Raw genomic sequence first — 14,884 nt, 5'->3', positions numbered from 1 at the left:
CTTTCCCATGAGTGGGTATAGCTGCAAGGCAGCAGAAATTTGAGATCAGAGTTTTCCTTCTCCGAGATGAGCTGCCAACCACAACTGATCAGCTCCCTTTCCACTCACAGCAGTGCCAGTTCCCGCATCCTCATAAACTTATATACCTATAACGTGTAACACCAAAAAATGAACTAAAATGCAACTGTGTATTAGTAACAAAATCCAATAGACAACATCCAGCACCACAAAAGCTCTAGGATGTTGAATTATTGGAGTTTTTTGGCATTCCTTAAATTCTTATTACAGCAAGTTTTAAGCTTCATGCTAATTTTGGTAAAATGATGAAACAAATGAGAAAAGAATCGTGGTGTTGAATTGTTTTTATTTATAATTTTGTGTTATAGTACCACAGCCTACAAAAGCACAGGTGTAGTCATTGCACTTGTGTGCAAATATTATATGACCAGAGTTAGACTCCATCACGTAAGTACAGTGCACAATCTTTTCAAAAGTTACAATATATCTAAAAAATTTTTGCTATTAAGTCCACAATATTGAATGTTAATAACTCAGCTCTGGGCTCCAAAGTCACAACAGACAGCATTATATAAAAATGTGTATCTATGTATTTTGAGATTAAATTATTCATGTCCACAGTGGTGAGTTAAAGTAGAATCTAATAATTTAAGAGACGCATCAGAAATTTATTTATTTTATTTTTATTTAGAGATATGGTGTGGAATAGGCCCTTCTGCCCCTTTGAGCCACGTTGCCCAGCAACTCCTGACAACCCTGATCTAACCCCAACACTACAGGACAAACTATAATGACCAATTAACCTACCTGGTACATGTTTGGACTGTGGGGGGAAACCGGAGCAGCCGGGGAAAACCCACACATTCCACAGGGAGTACGTACAGATACTTCTTACAGAGGATGCTGGGACTGAACCCTGAACTCCGACACCCCGAGCTGTAATAGTGTTGCGCTAGCCGCTACAGTACCGAGGCACCCACCTTATTGATTCATATTCTAGCAATTAAAATATGAGTATTTGATAATCAACAGTTATGACGCGATTTCAAATAAACCTTAGCATGAGAAAAACATTACAAAGTAGTTTATGGGAAAGCAGCAGAAGAAGTGATAAACAATGGGCTCCAAGCACAGAACAGAAAATTAGGTGATTTAACTTGCGGTAAGGTTTTTAAAGGTGCCGTAAAAAGAAACAGAGAAGGCTATTCTTAAAATCATGCAAAGGTGACTGAGTGTTTTGCCATAAATGGCTTGGAAAAGAAATGATGGAATGGCCAGACTTGGAGAATCAAGAATTGCTGGAGGAAGCATAAAACTGTGAGGAGCCTTACAAAAGGAATGGGAATGATATGAAGATGAACAGTTTTAGCTTAAGGCATTAAGAGACAGGGAAACAATGTTGTACAGAAAGGATAAGAACTATGGACTAACTGGAATTTATAGTAAGTGTGAGAATATTGTTAAAGATAGCGGATTTGCACATGCAAGATCAGTCACTAATTTCATCAATTATTTCTAGGAAACTCCAAGTCATACTGTGAAAATGCTCTATGTAAGAATTCTTTATGATTGAATATTACTATATTTAAAAATAAACATATCCTTTAAATATGGGTTGCTGCAATGACAAATACTTGTTTGGTCATAAGCAATGCAATTTATTCACTTTACTTGCCAATGCTTTCAGATGACTGAAAATAATGTGACTGCAACTCTGAAATGATGACTTCAACTTTCTTGTCTCAAACTGAAAGTCTTGTATATGCACATAAGTAGTAAGCAAGTACTTAGAGAAGGCATGGAGCCATTTCAGGATCATTAAGGTGATCTGTTAAGCCAGATGGCAAGGATGGAATATCAGATTTTTAGCAGTCTTAACCAACGAAAAGGATGCCACCAAAATCACTATAGTCAGGAAGACTGAAGACATAATGATGGGGTGAAACTGATAATGGAAAGTTACTAGAAATATTGGTTATGCCTGCAGTAGAAACAGGAAGAGGTCATTCAACCAATCCTGTCTGCACTGTCATTCAGTAAGAACAACGCTAATATTTTACATCTACAATATACTACTTTCTTGCACTAATCCCATATTAGAATACAATATAATTTAAAATTGATTCTCTCTTGCTTGAATATATACAGCAGTAAACTTTAGCAGAGTTTTCTTCACCCCCCACTCCCCGGTGAAGAACATCTTCCAATCACTGTCCTGTCTGACTGAGCCTTTAGCTTGGCAATTACAAATTTGGTTTATATTATTTACTTAGATACAGTCCAACAAGCCCCTGCCACCCATGTGATCAATTAACCTACTAACCTGTACCTCTTTGAAAATGAGAGGAGACTGGAGCACCTGGAAGAAGCACATCTGGCCAAGGGAATGATGGACAAGCTTTTTACAGACAGTGGTGGAATTGAACCTGTATTGCTGGTGCTGTAATCAAAAATACTCTGACTGCCATGCTACTGTGCCACCCTTGACTCTACACACCGTGACCACAGGAAATCCTCACGTTTGGCCTCTCAGTGCCCTGCAGTAATGGCGTATGCTTCCTATAGGTAACCTCACATGTTTCCAAATTCAAGACAAGTTGGACTCAATGTGCAACTTTGCTGCTCCACCACCCCAGGGATCAACTTGCTGAATCTTTGTAAAAAGAGAAGTTATACCCTTCGATAGCCAGATGGACCTGATGTCTGGATAATAGTCCAGATGTGGTCTTAGAAGAGCCCACTATAAACTGGATAACATATTAACCAGGTCTGGATGGGATGCATCCGATAATATTAAGGGAGATGGGGAGGGGTTTAAGGGCTTCAAAAGAGTTTGTCATAATCTTTCAACCCTCTCTAGATAATGGGGACCTGGTAGAGAACTGCAAAATGGCAAATGTAACATCCTTGTATTAAAAAAAAAGGATAAGGACATCCCGTGCAACTATCAGCCAGTTTAATCTCTGAGTCTCTGAGAAAATAGGCACATGGAGAACTTAGAGATGATAAACGAGAACTAACCCAACAATTTTTTTTCCTGCTGAGCTAATGGAGATGATTAATGAAGGGGATGCAGTGATTTCCAGCAGGCATTTGCTAAAATACCATACAGAAGGCTGGTTATTAAAACTGAAGCCTTGTGCAGCTGAAGGGCCACAAGCAACTTGGATAGGAAATTTGCTTAAAGGTTAAAAACAGGGAACTGGTAGTTAAATGCAATCTTCTCAAACTAGAAGATGGTAGAGAGGTCAGTACTGAGGTCAAGGGAATTTTACACGCGTTAATGGCTTAAACATGGGCTTGCAGGGTAACATTGTTGAACTTGTGGAAGGTGTAAAGCTTGGAAATATGTTCAACGGTGAGGAAGATGGCAAATTAAGCCACGGAGAAGTTGGCTGAATGGGCAGTTACACAGCACATGATTTTTCTTTCGAGAGAGAAAGGTGGTGATCAACTTTTCCAGAAAGAACAAAATGAAACAATATAAATTAAGTGACTCAGGAAGGGGTCAAAGGACATTATTCCTTAAAAGTAGAAGAGTAGGTAGAATATGTGGGATACTGGGATTCATAAGGTGACATGCAAGTGCAAAAGGAGAACTCAATAATAAAAACGGTTTGGCCCCAGAACTGAAGTATTGTTTCCAACCCGCACTAGAGTTTAAGGAAGTATCTAAAGGCCCAACACGATGCAGATAAACCTTTCTAGATTAGTCCCAGAGGTGACAAACAACATGAAAAGTTCATAATATCTTCAGAAAGGATTTTTTAAAAAGCTGTTCCTGTTAAAAACTGTTTCTAGAAGCGAGGGACAGATTTCAAATTTTGGGCAAAATATACAAAGGAATTTGAAGACAGACTTCTTTTGTACTTAGGAAGTTATGATATGGAATCCACTGTCAGTCAAATTGGTGGAAATAGGACCAATGAGTGTATTCAAAAGAGAAATCAGAACTTTTGAAAACACAAAGGGAAAGACGAGCAGGAATATGGCTGATCAATTGCACAGCAAAGTGGTAGCAGAGACCTGATGGACCAAATGGTCTCATTCTGTGCCACAGAATTTTACAACTTTGCGCATTAATTAATATGAAATTGTTGAAATACAAATCAGGATGTAATTATTGCATGGCAACATTTTTGAGTAAACTTCCTTAATTATTACCAGAATGCATACTGGCTTATAATAAAAAAATATCAATTATAGATATATCTATTTCTAAATGAAGTTTATGCAAAATGTGTATATACTTAAAAAAAGATGTCAGATACATTCTGAAAGTGCATTTGGAATGAAAAGTTTAAGCATAGACAATGCTACTTATTTCATCAAGTCTGGAAATATTTTTTGTGAGTCCCGATTCTTCTCTCTTTTTACTTGCTTCTTTAATCTCGAGCAAAGCGGATAGTGAATGCAGACAAGCAGCGGCCCATACTCTCAAACAAAGGAGAAACAAACGCGTCCATAGCACTTTTCCAGATTGTCTTGATGGAGGGTAGAATCAACATGAAGGTCTTCACAATGGGCATAAGAAACCTGAAGTTAAAATATAGATTTAATTAATCACAAATATCTCACAGATTCATAACGATAAAAGACAATAAACGAAAAACTCAGAGTTGCAAGCTATGCCTTTTCCACTCACTAAAGAATACGACAGTTTTCTAGCTCAGAAAAATTCCCTACTATTTAAGATATGCAACAAAGTGGGAACAATTGCATTATTTATACTTATTTTTATTTTCTGAGTGACATAGATATGCATAAAACTAGTAAAGAACAGAATGAACTGAGCAGATTTCCCATAAAGTGTTGTCCATTGCATTGCAATTTAACCTGTCCAACACTCATAACAAAAAAACCCAATCTGAATTGGAGTGGATAAATCCCCAGGGCCTGACAAGGTGTTCCCTTGGACCCCGTGGGAGGATAGTGCAGAAATTGCCAGTGCCCTAGCAGAGATATTTAAATCAAACTTAGCCACAGGTGAGGTACGGAGGATTCATGCATAGCCATTGTTGTTCTGCTGTTTAAGAAAGGCTCTAAATATAAACCAAGAAATTATAGGCCAGTGAGCCTGACATCAATAGTGTGAAAGTTATTGGAGTGTATTCTGAGGGACTGGATATATGAGTATTTGGATAAACACGGAATAATTAAGCATAATCGGCATGGTAGGGAGTGCCCAACAAATCTTATAGAGTTTATCGAGGAAGTTACCAGGAAAGTTGGTGAAGGCAAAGCACTGCCCACATGGGATGTAGCAAGGCATTACACAAGGTCCCGGATGGGAGATTGGTCAAGAAGCTTCAGTCATTCGGCATTCAAGATGGGGTAGTAAATTGAATTAGACATTGGTTTTGCGGAAGAAACCAGAGAGTGATAGTAAATGGTTGCCTCTCTGACTGGAGGCCTGTAACTTGTCGAGTGCTGTGGGGATTGGGTCCATTGTTGTTTGTCATCTATATCAATAACCTCTCCCTCAATGTTGCAAAAACAAAGGAGTTGCTTGTGGATTACAGGAGGAATGGAGACGGGTTAACCCCTATTGACATCAATGGATCTGGGGCTGAGAGGGTGAACAGCTTTAAGTTCCTTGGCATCTACATCACCGAGGACCTCATGTGCTCTGTACACACCAGCTGTGTGGTAAAAAAGGCACAACAGTGCTTCTTTCACCTCAGACAGTTGAGGAGGTTTGGTATGGGCACCCAAATCCTAAGAACTTTCTGCAGGGGCACAATTGAGAGCATCCTGACTGGCTACATCAGTGCCTGGTATGGGAACTGTACCTCCCTTAATCGCAGGACTCTGCAGAGAGTGGTGCAGACAGCCTAGCACATCTGTGGTTGTGAACTTCCCATGATTCAAGACATTTACAAAGACAGGTGTGTAAAAAGGGCCTGTTGGATCATTGTGGACCTGAGTCACCCCAACCACAATCTATTCCAGCTGCTACCATCTGGGAAACCATACCACAGCATAAAAGCCAGGACCACCAGTCTCCGGTACAGCTACTTCCACCAGGCCATCAGGCTGATGAACTCATGCTGATCTGAGTGTATTCTATGCTACATTGACTGTTCTATTTATTATAAATCACTATGATTGCACATTGTACATTTAGACAGAGAAGTAATGTAAAGATTTTTACTCCTCATGTATGTGAAGGTTGTAAGAAACATGGTCAATTCAGTTCAATTCAATTCAGTGATCTGGATGATAATGTAGTAAATTGGATCAGCAGATTTTCAGATGACACCAAGATCTGGGGTGTAGTGAACAGTGAGGAAGACTATCAAGGTTAGTGGCGGGATCTGGACCAGCTCGAAAAATGGGCTGATAAACAGAAGATGGAATTCAATGCAGACAAGTGTGAGGTGCTGCAGTTTGGTAGGACGAGTCAAGGTAGATCCTACTCAGTGAATGGTAGGGCACTGAGGAATGCTGTAGAACAAAGGGATCTGGGAAGACAGGTTTATAATTCATTGAAAGTGGCAAAACAGGTACAATGCCTATAGAAAGTATTCGCCCCTTGGAAGTTGCATGTTTTATTGTTTTACAATATTGAATCACAGTGGATTTAATTTGTCTTTTGACACTGATCAACAGAAAAAGTTTCCTTCATGTCAAAGTGAAAGCAGATCTCTACAAAGTGATCTAAATTAATTTCAAATATAAAACAGAAAATAATTGATTGCAAAAGCCTTTAATATGACACACCAAATCATCACTGGTGCAGCCAATTGGTTTTAGAAGTCATATAATTAATTAAATGGAGATCTGCTTTTGGAGACCTGTGTGCTTTCAAGGTGCATCAATTGATTGTAGTAAAAAACACATCTTTATCAGGAAAATCCAACTGTTGGTGAGTCAGTATCCTGGCAAAAACTACACTAAGCAGACAAAAGAACACTCCAAGCAACTCTGCGAAAATTTTATTGAAAAGCACAAGTCAGGAGATGGATACAAGAAAATTTCCAAGACACTGAATATCTCCTGGAGTGCAGTTAAGTCAGTCATCGAGAAATATATCACAGCTGTAAATCTGCCTAGAGCAGGCCGTCCTCGAAAACTGAATGACTGTGCAAGAAAGGGATGAGTGAGTGAGACCACCATGAGGAGTTACAAGCCTCAGTGGCTGAGGTGGGAGAGACTGCACAGACAACAACTGTTGCCCGGGTGCTTTACCAGTTGCAGCTTATGGGATAGTGGCAAAGAGAAAGCCACTGTTGAAAAAAACTCACATGAAATCTTGGCTAGAGTTTGCCAGAAGGCATGTGGGAGACCCTGAAGTCAGCTGGAAGGAGGTTCAATGGTCTGATGAAACCAAAATTGAGCTTTCTGGCCATCAGAACAAACACCATGTTTGGTGCAAACCAAACAACACACATCATCAAAAACACACCATTCCTACCGTAAAGCATGGTGGCGGTGCATCATGCTGTGGGGATGCTTCACTGCAGCAGGCCCTGGAAGGCTTGTGAAGGTAGAGGATAAAATGAATGCAGCAAAATACGGTGAAATCCTGGAGGAAAACTTGATGCAGTCAGCAAGAGAACTGTGACTTGGGAGAAGATTTGTTTTCCAGCATGAAAATGTCCCCAAGCATAAAGCCAAAGCTACACAAGAATGGCTTAAGAACAGCAAAGTTAATGCCCTGGAGTGGCCAAGTCCAAGTCCAGACCACAATCCAATTGAGGATTTGTGACTGGACTTGAAAAGGGCTGTTCACTCATGATCCCCATGCAATCTGACAGAGCTTGGGTAATTTTGTGAAGAAGAATGGGGAAAAAATTTCAGGGTCCAGCTGTGCAAAGCTGATAGAGACCTATCCACACAGACGCAAGGCTGTAATTGCTGCTGAAGGTGCATCTACTAAATACTGACTTGATGGGGGTAAATAATTATGCAATAAATTATTTTGTGTTTCTATTATGTAGTTAATTTAGATCACTTTGTAGAGATCTGTTTTCACTTTGACTTGAGTCTTTTTCTGTTGATCAGTGACAAAAAAGTTATATTAAATCCACTGTGATTCAATGTTGTAAAACAATAAAACATGTAAACTTCCAAGGTGGAGGCGGGAGGTGAATACTTTTTATAGACACTGTTGATAGGGTTGTAAGGAAAGCATTTGGCATATTGACTTCCATAGTCTAAGTATTGAGTACAGGAGATGGAATGTTATGCTGAAGTTATGTAAGAATTGGTGAGACCTGATTTGGAGTATTATGTGCAGTTTTGGTCACCTACCAACAGGAAAGATGTAAATAAGGCTGAAAGGGTTTAGAGAAAATTTACAAGGATATTGCCAGGACATGAGAACCTGAGTTATAGGGAAAGCTTCAATAAGTTAGGACTTTATTTCCTGGAATGTAGAAGATTGAGGAGAGATTTGAGAGAGGCATTCAAAATTATGAGGGGTATAGATAGGGTGAATGCAAGCACTCTTTCCACTGAGATTGGATGATTCTGCAACTACAGGTCATGGGTTAAGGGCGAAAGGCAAAAAGTTTGAGGGGAACATGAGAGGAAACTTCTTTACTCACAGGGTTGTGAGAGTGTGGAATAAGCTGCCAGCATAAGTGGTGCATGTGAGCTCAATTTCAATGTTTAAGAGAAGTTTGGAAAAGTACATGGATAGTAGGTGTATGGAGGGCTATGGTCCTGATGCAAGTCAATGGAAGTAGGCAGTGCAAATGGTTTGGCATGAACTAGATGGGCAGAAGGGCCTGTTTCTGAGCTGTGCTTTTCTATGACTCTGAGAGTTACTGCTCTTGAGTTATTTCTTTTCTCTTCTATTTTTTGGTCAGCCAATCCTTCCTCTTCATTTCCTTGATGAGGAATGACACCCAAAGCATGATCCTTTCAGAACTGATGAAGTTATAGTGCTACAGTACTGACTCAAATTTATACATTTCTTAAATATTCCTACGATTGAATGCAAGTCCTTTATTTTCACTAAGAAAATATCCTAATATACAGACAATGTATTTGGATGTATAGCAAACATCCATAAGATAAAAAAATTTTAGAAGATTTAAGAATTTAGAATTTGCCCCTAATTATTCATGCTTGTACAACTTTTACCTATCATCACATTTTCTGCATAATTGCAGCTCAGAAACAACTTAAATACACAGGATTGAGGATTCTATCATGTTAATAGATAACTCACAAAGAAATCTAAATGCCTCTTGATTTTTTTTAAAGTTATTAATTTGACCCCAAAACAAACCTCTCCCTACAAAACTAGATGAGCTTTAAATTCTAAAGAGAAGAAGAAGAAGAAGAAGAAGAAGAAGAAGAAGAAGAAGAAGAAGAAGAAGAAGAAGAAGAAGAAGAAGAAGAAGAAGAAGAAGAAGAAGAAGAAGAAGAAGAAGAAAGCTCTTATCTGACAGCATTTTTTAGCAGGCTTTTTTATTTTTATGAGACCAAGTTGCTAGCTCAACACTCAACCCAGCACGGATGGAAAGTGTACAAGGGACCCAGCTGGATTTGAATTTGGGAGCCTTCACTCCAAAGTCCAGAGCTGATGCCACTATGCCACCAGCCAGCTCTCATACATGTGTTTCCTGGAATTGTACCATTTCAGAAAGATTCAATATTCAAGTACTGTACATTTATTATCAATGAATATATAAATTATACAACCTTGAGAAAGCTGAAAGAATCCAATTAAAAAAATAAAATAAAAGACCAACACTCAATGCGCAAGAGAAAGAAAAACAATACAAATTATGCAAACAACTGAAGTGATCATCAGCATTCTGAAACAAAATTGAGTCTTCGGATCTGACCCCTGGAGTAGGCCTAAAGCCTCACTTATCAGTTCATCATATTAACCGGCATGGAGCACAACACAACAGCTGGGGCAGTCTTCATAGCCTCAGCACCATGGAGATGACTCATCGTGAAGAATAAGTGAAATTGCCTCTCATACTGACCTATGACCTTTTCAGACTATCTAGGCTGGCAAAAGGCTCCTGCACCCAGGATAGAGGAGTGAAGATCACAGAGGACAAGTGAAATTGGTTCTTGCTTCCAATCCGTGCCAGCATTTAAAGTATCTAAACATCGTATCATACCTCGCACTAGGACCCGGGTACCGCTGCTGCGCAAGGTTCTGGGCCTAGATCACACCATCTAGTGACTTGCCCCAGGCTCAGATTTTGTCATGCAGCCTGCAGCTACTCTCAAGCTCTTCAAATTAGCTCAACACCCAGAGCGATTCAACCTAATACCCGGGCCAGTTGTACCTGCACTGAATCTCCACTGCCCGGGCCCCGACTTCTCCTTTTGTCGCCCAGAGTGATCCAACCTTGCACTCGGGCCAGCTGTATGGGTATCAGAACTCCAAATGCAACACACCATCTTGGCTCAACCCTGAACTCACTTCGCCCCTTCACTGTTTGCACAGAAAATTTAATGCAATTTACCCCAGAAAAAGAATTTTTGATGATGTTTTTAGTGGGATTTCTTAGCTTTTTGACTAACAGATAGCTGTCACACATGCTTGGCAGTGCCATCTTAACTGGAGGTTAAAAAGAAAGACTTTTAAAGTTAAAAGTAATCTGTTGTCAAAAGCAATACTGTTGTCAAAAGCTGGTACTTCATTGCTATTTTTTCATATTCTCATTGAGCTTTTTTTTAAGATCTTGTTTTATTGCTTTTTTATTGCTTGAGCATAAGTCACATTACAAAAAGAAAGACATCCACAAGAATAAGAAGAGAGAAAAAGAGTCAGCACTTCAGGTGAGTGACCCTGGAAAAAGGAGAAAACAAACATGCTTAAAGCTACAGAAAGGGGGAGGAATGGAGAAAATGGAAGGAATGTTTGTGATTGGGTCCAGAGCAAAGTTGTAAAGTCAACAGTTAGCTTAAATTCTGAAGAAGGAAATAGTCAACTGAAACTAAAATACCCAGCAGCATCTATAGATTGAGAGAAAGTTACTGAAACTTTTGAATTCTATGTTGTGCAGGACCTGTAACATGCTCAGACAAAAGATGAGATGATATTCCCTCAATCTTATGTTGGGCATTATTGGAACACAGGGAGGGAGGTCAAAGTGTGAACTTCCATTGTTGGAAGTTCCTGCAAAGGTGTTCACCAATGGTGTTAACGAATAGATGTTTGGTTTCTTCAAAGGCTTTACCCAGAAGGCCAATTTGGGTTCCTAGATGAAAGGAAGAGGTAAAAAGGCAGATGCTGCATCTACTGTGGTTACATGAGGAAGAACCAGGAGAAGCATGAAATTGCAAGGAGTGCAATCTCTTTGAAGACTGAAAGGGGAGGCAGTGGACCATATGTCAGGTGATGGGATGTGGTGGAACATGAATCCATTCCTCTATATCTGGAGTGCCCCTCTCTATATTTTAAAATGCAGTCCTACCTCAGTTAGCCTCTAGGTTAACTCAGAAATACAAGACCATAACAATGGGAAGAACTGTAACTTGGCAGTTCAGGGAGTATCTTGTGGGGGCGGGGGGGGGGGGAGACTTAACAGTTGATATTTTGGGACGTGACCATTCATCAGACTGGAAAGCAAGAGGGCAGAGTCCAGAAGAAAAGAGTGAGGGAGGGGAGGAGCAAAATCTGGTGGGTGAATTCAGGTGAGAGGGGAGGGGGTTAGAAAAAGGGAATACTATGAGAAGCTGGGAATGACAGAAGGAGGAGGCAAAGCAGTGAAGAAGAAATCCGATAGAAGACAGCAGTCAACCATGGAATAAAGGGAAGAAGGTGGGGAATCAAAGGGAGGAAGGTGTAAGCAATGGGCAGGTTGTGAGTGTGGGGAGGGCAAAGAGGAAGGATAAGGGGTGTCAGAGGAATAAGGGAAAACAAAGAAGCGGGGGAATGGAAAATAAAATTCCATAAAAATAGGAATGGGCTCTCCAGCTCCAGGTCTACAATCTGTTGACTAATTTGCAGCAAGGAAGATGCAGGACTATAAGAAAAGAAGTGTTAGGTCAGTGAAGCCCATGTCTCTTTTCCATCATTTAATAAGATCACCTTTTACCTCACAACACAAAAAAAAATTCTGCAATTGCTGGAAATCCAGAGCAACACACAGAGAATGCTGGAGGAACTCAGCAGATCAGGCAGCATCTACGGAAGGGAATAAACCACAGGTTCCCAATCATTTTCATATGGATAGCATTAAATTGGGAACTCCAGGAATAAACAATTGACACTTAGGGTCATTAGGACTGGACAGGAAGGGGAAGAAGCGAGAGTAGGAAGATGGGGGGGGGGGGGGGAGAAGAAGAAATACAAGTTGGAGGGTGAGAGGTGAAACCACAACATCACTTCACAAATCACATATTCTTGATTTCTTAATATCCATCAGACTGGAATATATTGAGCCGCCATAGTCCTCTTAAGTACAGAATTCTAAATATTCATTTTTTTTGGGTGAAGTAATTCCTTTTCAACTTTTGTCCTGTTCTTTTTAACTTTGTATCTGCTATAACCCCATGGAAATGGCATATAACCCTCAGCTATGTGTTGAGCATTATGGCATTGCTTCCATTTGTAGACAGACAAATGTGGCAAATGTGGCAGAAAGAAAATGTAACAACATATCTTTTTAACAAGATTTATATTCCTGCAATTCCAACCATCTCTTTAGCCCAAATAGGGAATGTTAAACTGCAGAGCTTCCTTCCTACTGTGAACAAGCCAGCAGCAGAGATTTTAAAACTAAAAATAAATACACATAATTATTTTAAAAATATGCAAACAATTGAGATGCCAGAAATCTAAAACAAAACACACACAATGCTGGACATTCGCAGCCAGACAGGCTGCATTTTGGGAACGACCACTCTTTTTGGGTGAAATCTTAACTTTTGTTTTCCTTCTCACTGTGATCCATAGAATCTTACAGCATTGAAAAAGGCACTTCAGCCCAACTTGTTTATTCCGACCAAAATTCTCATCCAAGCTAGTCCTTCATTTTCCCAGTATTCCTCTGAATCTTTCCGATTCATGTACCTCTGTTTCCTTTCCCACATGTGGCCTAGTCCACTTTCCGTTGTTATTTTATATATGACTATTCCTTGCTCTCTGTTATTCTCTGCTTTGAACCTTTGACCTTTATTCCAAACTTTCCTTCCGTGAACCATTATCTTTCCATGTTAATTTGACTCCAATTCCTCTTGCCTTTCCTGTCATTCCCTTTCTTTTTCAATGAACCACTGTGATTTGAGAAGGTGACACATTCAGCCTGCCATGCATTCCGTCATCGACCCCTCTTTGCTGCCTGTACTTCTGGTTATTACTGAGGTAAACAAATTTCAGTGGAAGTAAGGAAAAAGCCTGGGAGGGAACTCAGTGTAAACGCATCGTGGTGCCTGCTCAGTTAGACGCAAGACATCCATGCTCATTGACAATTACAACCCATTCTTATTAGAGCAACAGGAATATTGAGATTGGAAGAATGGGTGTGGGCGCGGTGCCCATGCAGGAAATTCATGGTTAATGCTTCCCCTCTAACAACGCCGGCAATTTGATTTCTTGTTTGTTGACAAACTGGATCCTTTCTGTTTGAACAGGAAAGGACTTTCTGCATTCTTACGATCCGATTTACCTCTGAGATTAACAAAATGTTGTTTTATCCACTGCATAAACTTTGTGATATGTTATCAATCGGAGCAGGCGAGGAAGGGAATTTAAAAGAAAGACCTGATAATCCGAGTTGAGGTACAGCCGCTTACCAAATGTGGATGTAACTTATTACGGCAAAGAGAATCCCTATAATGAAGGCCAGGGGGATGGCTAGGAACAGAGTGAGCACTTTGTACAGCACGAATTTGCTGATTTCAAACGATGCATGGCTGCAAATCCAGATTCCGTCGAAACTTTGCGTCGCAACAGGTTCTGCGATCACGTCTTCAAATGAAACCTGAGGCGAGACAAGGAGAGAATAAACAAGCACGTTAATTAAAAAAATTAAGATGTATTGTCAGCTGGTTATTTGCAGACAACCCTAGACAAATTCCGATGCTACCGTTGTCCGGACAACTTTCCCGACTCTGCCAAATGATGCCCTCTACGACGCGCAGTTCACTTAGCCCGTCCTTTAACTCTCGACCCTTTGCGCTGTCCTATACAAGGGCAGCTAAAGAGTCATACCCCCTCTCCCAGGGCATTCCCAGCAACAGAGGGTGAGCGCCTCACCTTGATATGGGTGTTGATTCCCCCGGGATCCCGCCTGTGGTGTTCCCTCTCCTCGGGCTGCTCCTCCTCGCGGCCGTCTAGCAATTTGGTCGATTTTAAAAACTCGTCGCTCTCAAACTGCACCCCGCGTTCCGCCGGACCCGTCTCCTTGCCCATGATTTCCCACCACCTCCCGTGCAGCTGGGATTTCCTCCCGTTGTTCGCACTCTTCCTGCTGTCTGCCCGCGGTTGGCGAGCGCGCCGGCTCGAGGTCGGAGCCACGCCCGCTGGGTGCAGTCACTCGGAGAGAATCGGAGCGCTGCGGGTGCGAGTCAGCTCGCCGGGCAAGGGCCTGGACACAGACACAGCGACACCCGCTCACACGTACGCAGAGGGACACATACCAGTGACCCAAACATGCATGCACACACGTCCATAAAGGGACACATACAAGTGGCACAAACACACACGTTTGTCCAGGTCCTCTTTGAACGACACAGTTGAAACTGTTTCCACTACTCCTTGGCAGTGCTTTCCTGTCCCTAATCACCTATGTCAAGAAACTCTTCCTCAATGCACTTCCACCGGTGATCTTCATTCTCCGTCCTCTACTCTTGATCAACCAACGGAACAGTTTCTCTCTACCTACAGTCTGAGCCTATTATAATCTTGCTCTGTTTCAAAGAAAACAACCCCAGCTTTGCA

General features: G+C 40.9%; 1 protein-coding gene across 1 annotated transcript; it reads right to left on the bottom strand.

Moving 5' to 3' along the window:
• Nucleotides 1–344: 344 nt before the first annotated feature.
• Nucleotides 345–14,474, bottom strand: cav2 (caveolin 2). Its single transcript, XM_073059503.1, has 3 exons — nucleotides 14,201–14,474; nucleotides 13,738–13,925; nucleotides 345–4,554 (listed from the first exon to the last, which is right to left on the bottom strand). The coding sequence occupies exons 1-3, from the start codon at nucleotides 14,354–14,356 to the stop codon at nucleotides 4,404–4,406; spliced, it is 495 nt and encodes a 164-aa protein (XP_072915604.1). The 5' UTR covers nucleotides 14,357–14,474; the 3' UTR covers nucleotides 345–4,403.
• Nucleotides 14,475–14,884: the final 410 nt, after the last annotated feature.

Source organism: Hemitrygon akajei, chromosome 10 (genome assembly GCF_048418815.1).
Source record: "Hemitrygon akajei chromosome 10, sHemAka1.3, whole genome shotgun sequence".
NCBI lineage: Eukaryota > Metazoa > Chordata > Chondrichthyes > Myliobatiformes > Dasyatidae > Hemitrygon > Hemitrygon akajei.
Note: the sequence above shows the minus strand (reverse complement) of the source record. Positions and strands in the feature narration are given on the sequence as shown.

What these genes read in the sequence shown, in the direction of transcription:
- cav2 (XM_073059503.1), bottom strand. Translation starts at nt 14,356, where the DNA reads ATGGGCAAGGAGACGGGTCCGGCGGAACGCGGGGTGCAGTTTGAGAGC. An exon ending in GAATCAACACCCATATCAAG is followed by an intron (nt 13,926 to 14,200) that starts GTGAGGCGCTCA and finishes GTCTCGCCTCAG; the next exon opens with GTTTCATTTGAAGACGTGAT. An exon ending in ATAAGTTACATCCACATTTG is followed by an intron (nt 4,555 to 13,737) that starts GTAAGCGGCTGT and finishes TTTTAACTTCAG; the next exon opens with GTTTCTTATGCCCATTGTGA.